The 9645-nt window shown below is 47.0% G+C and overlaps 1 protein-coding gene across 2 annotated transcripts; it reads right to left on the bottom strand.

Annotated features, from left to right (window-relative positions):
* Window positions 1–534: 534 nt before the first annotated feature.
* Window positions 535–8980, bottom strand: LOC110288592 (pregnancy-specific glycoprotein 22-like). Of its 2 annotated transcripts, XM_021154898.2 has the most exons (5): window positions 8917–8980; window positions 7461–7823; window positions 4894–5253; window positions 3233–3592; window positions 535–818 (listed from the first exon to the last, which is right to left on the bottom strand). In XM_021154898.2, the coding sequence occupies exons 1-5, from the start codon at window positions 8978–8980 to the stop codon at window positions 535–537; spliced, it is 1431 nt and encodes a 476-aa protein (XP_021010557.2). The 2 variants fall into 2 exon arrangements, with proteins under 2 accessions (XP_021010557.2, XP_085698249.1); XM_085842123.1 differs by lacking the exon at window positions 3233–3592.
* Window positions 8981–9645: the final 665 nt, after the last annotated feature.

Raw genomic sequence — 9645 nt, 5'->3', positions numbered from 1 at the left:
CTACCAATAGTGAGCAGAGCAGTGTGTGGAGGGTACCAGCAGCTTGAAAGAATGAACACAGACAATGTGGGACCATGGAATATATTGCAACTATTAAAAACAAAGACATCATTTAATTTGAAGGCAGTTGAATGGAACTTGAGAATATCATTCTTAGTGAAGTAACCCAGTACCAAAATGGAATGCATGGTATGTACTCTCTTATAAGTGGACATTAGCCATAAAATACAAGAAACACACACTACACTACACAGATCCAAAGAAGATAAACAAGTTAGAAGGCCCAAGAGAGGATACTTGAATCTCACATAGAAGGGAGAAAAATGGTAGTAGGAAGCAGATGGAGGGAGGTAACTGTGTAGGAGAAGGGATGTGGGAGAAAATGGAGGGGTTTAGGATCAGGTATGGAGAGGGATTGGAGAGATGGCCAATTGGCCATGACAATAAATGGAAATTTGTATTTTATGTGTGGGGGTAGGTATGGGCATCTCAATACAGAAACTTCCCTACCCTCCTATAGCATTAGAGGAGGGGTCACTCATTCATCACAGTCAGGCTGACTGGGAGACTAGTCTTTGAGCTGACTGGGTTGAAGGCCTCACATTGATACTCTCCAGCATCTTCCTTCCTCACAGTATGTATCCTGAGTTGGCACTTTGATGGGGAGAGTGTCATCCTCTCTGTGAGCTGCAGATTCTGATTGTTGAAGAGCCAACGGATGGAGACACCAGTGTTGTCTGAGAAGCAAGTGAAGACAACTGAGCTCTGTACTCTAACTGTGCTGTCAGTGACTCTCATGGCAGGCTGTGTCACAAGCTCTGCAAAGAAACAGAGGTGGAGACCAAATGACATACATCTTTCAGAGAGATCAACCTGCCTCTCTATAGCTCACACCTGATAAAGCATCCAGGGAGAAGAAATTGGAGCTGTGACTACACTCATATCTTGTGCTTTGCATTTGCCAACCATGTGCTGTGTGACCCTGATTCAGCCACTGAGGTTGATGTGCCTCAGTTTCCCTGTACTAGTTCAACTGTGCATGATCATTCCACTGCCTATGAGTTAAAATTAGGTATGAGCAACATTCTGAACTGGGGGTGGGGAGATGCTTACATCAGCAGCATCTGTTCTACTTACCCTAGGCTGGATTCCTGAGGATAAGGTGGTGAAGAACTGTCATCTCTGTCCCTACCCTTGGGGACATTATTTTCCAGTGAATTTCCTAAGTCCATCAGAACATTTGGCTTCTGTCCTGGCACCTTTCCATTGAACCTCAGGAGAAGGAGGTGCGCAGGTGACCTATATGACTGCAGCTGTCATGGAAGTAAACAGCTGATCCAACACCCTGTAGGACTTGGACACTCAGCCAAGCCTTGTTCCCTGTCAGCCCTGACAGGAAGTCCAATGCTAGCCCTGAGGAGAAGGTCTCTGGGGACAACTAGAATTGGTGTTGGATCCTTGGCTTCCTGATGCTCCTCTTTCTGACTGAGTAGTGATCTGGACCACAGAGGGAGGGGGAATACAAACTGAAAGGGAAGATAGAAGGGAAAGAGACAAATCCATCAATATTGAAATCTTTGTCTTTGGTGAAAAGACAGGGTCCTGTGACCAGAGAAGCTTAGATCAATCACTTAGTGGAGGTGGGTGGGAGTGTGTGCACAAGTCAGAGCAAATGCCCTCCATCCCCTTTGTGGGCCTAACTGTATGTTGCTTCCTCTGTGGGGAACTCTGTCCTCATGTGTCTCCACCCTCATTGTCCTCACAAGGTTGTTCTCACTCAGGAAGTGTGGGTTGTAGGCAAGCTATCTCTTACTTCTTCTTCTACTGACCTCAGGTTTTTTTTTTACCTCCCAACCTCCATTTTGGTCCAGCCAGCCTCTGACATCACTTTGAGATGGCCTTCCTGTTCTGTCTTCCAGCTCATTATGCCTAATAACTTGTTAGAAAAAAAATCTAATTTGATATTTCCAGAATATCCAGTACCCTCACAGTCTCGAATGTCTGTGGGTAGATATGCAGATGTTCAAATTTCTTGCATATTTCAGAATTAATGAAATTCTAATATTTGGAGCTACTGACACTGGTTAAAACTCCAGCCCATATTACCACACAGGGGCAGCAAGCATTGCAGGAAAGTACATAGTGGGCCACCAGGATTGCATCTGCCTGCTCTGCCCTCCGTCTGAGGAGAACAGCATTTGCTCCAGCACTACCCACAAGCTCTGCAGTCTTCCTCCCTTTGAGTTCAGCCTCCACCCAGGCTGGAGGGCTTCCCAGGGTGATGCTGACTGCTATCATGAATGATGGCAAGCACAAGACTGATAATCATCTCTGCACCCTGGGGCAGCAACAGCTCCCCACATGACTGCCCTTGCTGTGTTCTCCCAATGTGTCCTTTATAACACAGGATCCTAAGCTGGGCTTTCTCCTCAATGCTGTGGAATTGACTCCCTGCAGGAAGGTGACATAGATGCCTGTAAGGACTGGAAGGGGACCTGCTGACTGATGTCTAGGCAATGCTCATGGATCATCAGTCAGGGTGCATCATCATGAGACTCATGTTGCAGGAGGTCACCTAGACCTCTGTCCTTTGTCCATCACCATGGAGACACTGGCCTTCCTGCAAAGTCTCATAAGGCCATCCAAACAGCTAATTAATGCCCTGGAACCCAGATTGTCCTCTCTAGCAATGCATTCCTAGATGAGTGCCTGCGGAAGATGTCCAGGGGAACTATCATAACTGTGGCTCATGACAGTTCACTGGATGGTGACATAAGCTATGACAGCCTTGTACCATGTCAGCTCCAACAGGAATCCAAAGCCAAGCAAAAACAAAAATATTTCCAAGTATCACAGAGATTTCCATCCTGGCCTCATAGAACTCTGTGTGGGGACTCCACAGCTTCCTCAGCTAGAGCTTATCCTACCTCCACAGAGGGAGTCTATATCAGGGATATGGGCATGGTGAGAGTCCCAAGGGTCAATGCTGAGTCTCACATTCTTGGGCTGAGTTTTCCAGCACATGATAGGTAACTCTGCATGAAAAGAAAGATGACAGGTTTCGACCTAATGGTGTTGGTACAGCCCATGTGTGCCATGCAGCAAGTGCCCAAATGCCAATATGATGAAAAATGCAGTGGAGGAGATAGCAGGCACAACCAACTCTTTAGAGTTGACTTATTAGGTACAATAAACCGCACCCAGCAGTTGGAAGCCATAGAGAGTCACTTACTGTGGACGTTGACTTGGACGTGTGCTCTTACAACTCTCACATTGCTGTCTATTGTTACTAGTGTGTACAAGCCAGAGTCTTTCTCAGTGACATCCTGGAGCAGCAGGGATCCATTGGTGTATCCTGTCTCTCTTCTGCTGTGTGCACGGCCACTGATGATGGACTTTGTCAGTATGCTATATTCTGCAATTTTAAAGTCCTGAGTGTTAAGCACACCTTTGTACCAGGAAAAGGTTTGCACATCTTCTGGCAGATTATGGACCTGGAGAAGAACACTTCCTCCCTCAGCAGCGTGCCGTGGCACTGGATCAATGCTGAGTTGGGCAGAGTCGAGAGTGTCACAGCACAAGGAACGGGAGGCTGGAAGGGGAAGGAGAAAAATCATCACAAGAGATCATTGTGCTAGGTGGAAAGATGGTGACCTGCATTCTGACAAGATGGAGTCTTCACTGTGAGCATTTCCACCTCTGGGCTCATGGTCCCATGTGCTATAAGACCAGGATGAGCAAGGTGTGACAGCCTAGACAGGTCCGTGGGTGTGTCTATCTCACCTGGAGGAAGTCAGCAACATGGCCTCTATTCCCTCAGTGCCATTGAATCTGTCATTTCCTCTGCATGGAGCTCTCTCTTCAGTGTCTCCATGGCTTCCCCTCACTGCCCTGGGTCAGACACTGCACACACTCATGCACACTGTGCTTTAAGATGATGCCTCCCTCTGACCTTGGTCTCTGCACACCCTGCATATTCACTTCCTGACTTTTCTCATTTCCTTTGTACCTGCACTCAGCTTCTAACCTCACTTTCTACATGTTCTTCCTGCTCTGCCTGCAGCCCCCAGGACTAGGGCTGAGTGAGGGCTTGGAGCAGGCTGCTCTTCTTAGCAGGCCCAGGATTATGCTGCCAGGTTTGAGTCAACTTGACACAAGTCACAGTCATTTGAAGCAGGGAGCCTCAACTGAAAATTCAAACATCAGAATTATTACCGGGCAGGTCTATAACACATCTTTTAACTGGTGATTGACATGGGAGGGACCAATCCACTGTGAGCATTTCCACCTCTGGGCTCATGGTCCCATGTGCTATAAGACCAGGATGAGCAAGGTGTAAGGAGACAGGAAGGAAACAGCACCCCTCCATTCTTCCTACAAAAACCCTAAGTTGGTTTAATATTTTTCTCTTGGGTTTTTTATTTGTTTTCTTTTCTTTTCTTGTTTTAATGAAACTCTGCTGTTTAGTAATCATAAATACTGGTTTGACAGACAACAAAAAACTATTGTTCACTGTCTGCTCAGAGCAGGAGTAAGTGTCAAGTCCTGATAAATTGGAACCCAGGACATTTTTAATCAAGCCTGGGACAGACAACCGAGGCCACAGTTTCCTGGTGCTCACCATTCTATATGGACTCCACATTTTCATGTTCTTTGCAAGAGCCTCAACAGACAGAGCAGTCTGGCATCTTAGGTCCGCTGAGATACAAGCGGGGTATCTGAAAGCAGAGTCTGACCCATGGGCATTACTTTCCTACATGTGTGTCCTGCATACAGTGGTCAAACCCCAACATGGGGATAAAAGTGCAGAGGGGAGGTAGTCACATGCCAGCAGTGACAGTGCTCTTGGTAGAAGCCCCTCCCAGCACTGAACGATCACAGAGAATCACTTACTGTCCACCTGAAGGTAAATGTGTGCGAATTCCATTTTCTGATATCGAGTCAGAGTTCGTAGGGTATAGAATCCTGTGTCTTTCCAGGTGACATTCTGGAGCAGCAGGGATCCATTGCTATACACTGTCTCTCTACCGCTGTGGGCAGGACCAGGTTCCCCTGAATTCTTGGCTGTTCTGTATCGAGCAATCTCAACTTTGTTAAATACAATCAACCCTTTGTACCAGAAAAGCGATTGAAGATACTTTGGAATATTGTGAACAAGGAGAAGAATGCTTCCCCCTGCAGCAACGCTGGCCGGCACTAATTCAATAGTGGGAAATACAAGGGTAGTAGGACGCACACAGATGAAAAGAGAGGCTAGAAGGAAAGAGAGATCCATCAATATTTGGACTTCTGTATTTGGCTAAGATGGCGCCCTGTGTCCTGAGCAGCTGTTTATGTTGCTCAACCGAGGTGTGTGGGTGTCTCCCTGCCCTACGTGGTGGAGGTCAGGGCATTAGCTCCATGCGCTCCATGAGCCTGGGTTGTCACATCCACTCTAGGGTGCTTACCACTTTGGAGTCAACATGGCTCCACCTCTCTGTCTTCAGATTCCTGCTCACACTCAGTGTAGATGGTTTTGGAGTGCTGCCTCCTGACCTCTTCCCCAGCATCATGTCTTCACTCTCTGAAGCTTTTCTTGTGTTTCTGTTCCTTTAATGCCCCCCAACACCTGATTCACCTCTCCTCTCACACTCTGTAAACTGTGGACTTCTCACCCATGATCAGGAGGGCCTGACAGGTGGCACAACCTTTGCAGAGAATAGAGAGGGGGCCTCCCTGAACTCTGTGGCCCTATGTGTCCTCACTCTGTATCATATCTATCCAGCCCAGTTCCCAAATACCTCCTCTACTCTCAGCCTCCTCCTAGACATAAGAATCTTACAGAGGCCCATGGGCTGTAGGTAGCTCTGATTTCTCTGCCCTGTACACTCTCAGGACTACCCACCTACACTCTCCTCTTGGCTCTTTCTGTTTAAGCCCTCCAAAGTACACAGTGACAAACAACTTTCTGAGGATCTCTGGACCCTGAGACAACATTAGATCACCCAGGGTAGCCCTCTGTTGTGTTCTCAACCTGGGTCAGTCAGCAACAAAGAGGGAGCCTCTGCACTCTCTGTGTGACACAGAAACACTGCTGGACAATCAGTCTGCCCTATCTTCTCAAAATGAAATTTACTCTCAAAAGGAAGATGACAGATATGTGTGAGGGATCCAAAGGGACCAGCTGCATGGTGAGTGGGGAAGGGGACAGATCCATTCCACTGCAGGCAACAGTCAAGATTCTGAAGGAGTAGAAAGACCCAGGAGCAGATGTGTTAGGAGCCTGTGGCCTGAGTGTGTGGGAGGAGGTGACCTGGGTCCCAGAAGGATTGTTCTGGGCTCCATCATCCCATGCAGGGTTTCAAGATGGTGCTCACACTTCTTATGCCTGCTGAGCTGTGTCTCATGTGTTCCCAGTGCTCCCAGGCCTTGCTAAGATGCCTTGAAACTTCCTCAAGGTGATTCCCATGGGACACCCTTTCATCCACAGAGAAAATGCATGTCTAGAATGTGAACATCATCCCCTGGCAGGGTAGCAGACACAGGAAGCAGCTAAGAGGTCTGAGAAGGCTCTGCCAGAGACCTCCAGGTATACAAAGAACAGATAAAAGCAAGGATAGGTAAAAAGTTGATAGAGAGATAGATAAAAGTTGAGGTCCTGATTCAGGTATATAGGTTTAATAGTATTCCTTGAATGTCAGCAGGCTATGCCTGCTCTTTACTGCAAGAACTGCAGCTCATGTCTGGGCAACTGTCCACATCAGTGCAGCCTGTTCTATTTGCTTATAGGTGAGAATGTGCCGGCCTCAAAAGAAAAGAACGTCAGTAGGATCTGTGTCCTTTCTCCCTTTCTGATGGGAAACTGGCTTTCCTAGAAGTCTCATAAGCATAACAGGACAATGGGAGAATGGCCTGGGAATCTGCTCTGCTTTGGTCTCCCTCTGGGTCACTAGGATGACCAGGAGACATAGACTAATTCTGGATCTCATGGCAGTACAAGCTTTGGTTCCACATGGAGCAAGACATTGTCTACAACAAGCACTCTTCTCTGCAGACAGAAAGTCAAGATCCAGCCCTAGCACAAAGCTTCTCAGGGCCCACAGGAGGTGAGGGTGGAACAGAGATGTGGAGCAAGGAGATTCTGGAACTCAGCTCTGTAAGATGCCCATGGCTTCCACAGGCCCTTCTTTCTTCCCTCAAAACTTTCTCAAGGATGGTTCCCTATGAAAGACCCCAAGATCTAAACAGAGGCTGATGTTCTTGGCTGACTTGCCCAGCCTGCATCCATGGTTTCTCCAAGATGAAATCAAATGAGGAATTCTGCACAATTGACGTTATTCTCCACCATGTGTGTCCTACTCTAAATGCTCAGTCCCTAACATGGAGACACAATACAGAGGGAAAGGAGAGACAGGTCAGGCCTGATACTTCTGTGTGCCTAGTAAGAAGACCCAACCCAGATTTCACGAAGAATTACTTACAGTACACGTGCAAGTACAAGGATGTATTTGATACTATTTCTCCTCGTTTACTTATGGTTTGAAAAGTGTAATATCCTGTGTCCTCCTGTGTGACATTTTGGATCCACAGGGTCCCGTTGATGTATAATTTCTCTCTGCCGCTGTGATTCAGCCCCTTCGCCATTACACTATAGTAGTACAGCCAATGCTGTGCAATTGCTTGCCTCAAATTTGTCATTCCTCTGTACCAGCCAAACACTAGAAGATTCTCTGGCATATTGGTAACACGTAGAAGAACATTTTCTCCTTCAAACACTTGGGGTGGTAAGGATTCAATGGTGACTCTGGCAGTGGTGGGCAGGAGCCAGCAGGTTAAGAGGGAGGCTAGAAGGGAACAGAGAGAAGCCACCAATAATGAGCAGGTGTCAGCATCCCTCAGCTTATGCCTATGTCTAGGGGTATGACCATAATGGAGATGAGCAACATAACCTACATGACCTCTGAGCTTCAGAGGGTATCATGTCCTCTTTGAGGAATCCTCTACTCAGGTGTCCTCACATCATTCTTCACATAAAGAGTGTCTGGTGTCAGGAGAAGTGGCTCTCTGACCTCCTCCTCCACACAGTCCTCACATTCTGAATTGTTTTCTATTCCATTAAACCAGTGACTTTTTCCTCTGTATACTCTGAATTCCCATCCACAAGAAAAGGCCTTTGTGAGGACAATGATTGGAATTATCTTTTTGGAAATGTCAGTTCCTGAAAAGATCTCAGAGAATAATGGGGTTGAAAACGGGGGAGGGGGGGAGAGACAAAGGAAACAGGAAAGAATGAAAGAAGGAATGAAGGAAAGAAAGAAGGAAGGAGAGAAGGAAGGAAGCAAGGAAGAAAAAAAAGAAAGGAAGAAGGAATGAAAGAAGGAAAGAAGGAAGGAAAAAAGTAAAGAACAAAAGGATATCTCCATAGATATATCTACATAGGTCTCAAGTTTATAATAAATGGCAATCATTATATTTAAGGGTGGTTTAATAATTGTGTATTGGATGTAGTTTGGGAAGTCACATGTCTCAATGTGCAGATTGTGGGTACATAACACACACCTCTGTGTACAGAAAAGACCCTGCAGCACCCTGTATTTCCATCTACCCTGTGAGAGCTTAGGAATAAATTCAGACTGTTATGTCTCCACACACTGGGCTATCTTTGGAGAGTCACCCTGTCATGGTTAGGAACATTGTTCTTCTGACCATGGCAGCCACTGTGACTGATTTTGAACAGGGACAGCTGAGGCTTTTCTCTCCCCTCTTCAGCTCCTGTCTGCTCTGAGGGTCCTGCTGCTGAGCCTCTGTGCCTCACTGCACCACCTGCACCATGACTACAAACAGAAAACCAAGTCTTCTCTAGACATCTTCAATTCAGAACACTTTGGGCTTCTGAGTTTCCCTTCCCACACACCATCAGATAGCTTGAACACTTACCTGTGAGCAGAACCCTCTGCCAGGAGGTACACCCATTGCTGAAAAGTTCAGAGGACACCTCCATATCTCTTCTCATTGTACTGGCCTTTCTCTGAGGAGAAGACCTTCAGCTCCTGTAAGGCACCTGGCCTCTCCTGTCCTTCCTCCTTCTGAGATGAGTGTTCTCAGGCAGATGAACTTCACAGAATCCTATGGGCTGTGTGTCGTGGGGTCTGTGTCCATTGCACTACTCAGTCTCTTCCACTTTCTGTGCTACACCTCATCTTTCTCACATTTTCTCTCTTTATGATTCTCCTCCAACAAGACCTTGAGCAACAAGGCTGATAAGCATCAACATGCCCTCAGAGGACAACGACTCATCCAAGGGTTGACATCTGTGACTCCTGGACATGAGTCTGTCAGCATCAAAGAGGGAGACTCCATCTTTCCTACATGTCCCTGTGACACACAGACCCAGCTGAGGTCCTAGTCTGTCTTGTGTCCTCAGAGCTCTGGGAAGGTGGGCTTTTGCAGCAGGAAGGAGACACAGATGTCTGTGAGGGTTGGAAGGGACCAGCTCTGTGATTGACTAGGGATGAAGATTAGCCATTTATCACTAATGTCACCAGTAAAGTTCCTGACTTGAGATACAGTACTGAGAGCAGCTGTGTGAGGAATTTCATGTTCTTTGTATTGGGGAAGAAGTGTCCTGTGTGTCCTGGAAAGAACTGTGGGCTCCTCACCTACGGA

This window comes from Mus caroli, unplaced genomic scaffold (genome assembly GCF_978045245.1).
Source record: "Mus caroli unplaced genomic scaffold, Mus_caroli_1 scaffold_8, whole genome shotgun sequence".
Classification (NCBI taxonomy): domain Eukaryota; kingdom Metazoa; phylum Chordata; class Mammalia; order Rodentia; family Muridae; genus Mus; species Mus caroli.
Note: the sequence above shows the minus strand (reverse complement) of the source record. Positions and strands in the feature narration are given on the sequence as shown.

Bases quoted from the DNA above. Each gene is read 5' to 3' on its own strand.
- LOC110288592 (XM_021154898.2), bottom strand. From the start codon at position 8,980: ATGGAGGTGTCCTCTGAACTTTTCAGCAATGGGTGTACCTCCTGGCAG. The intron at 5,254-7,460 runs GTAAGTAATTCT...CTTTCCTTCTAG, and splicing joins CTTGTACTTGCACGTGTACT to CCTCTCTTTTCATCTGTGTG. The intron at 819-3,232 runs GTAAGTGACTCT...GTTTCTTTGCAG, and splicing joins CGTCCAAGTCAACGTCCACA to AGCTTGTGACACAGCCTGCC.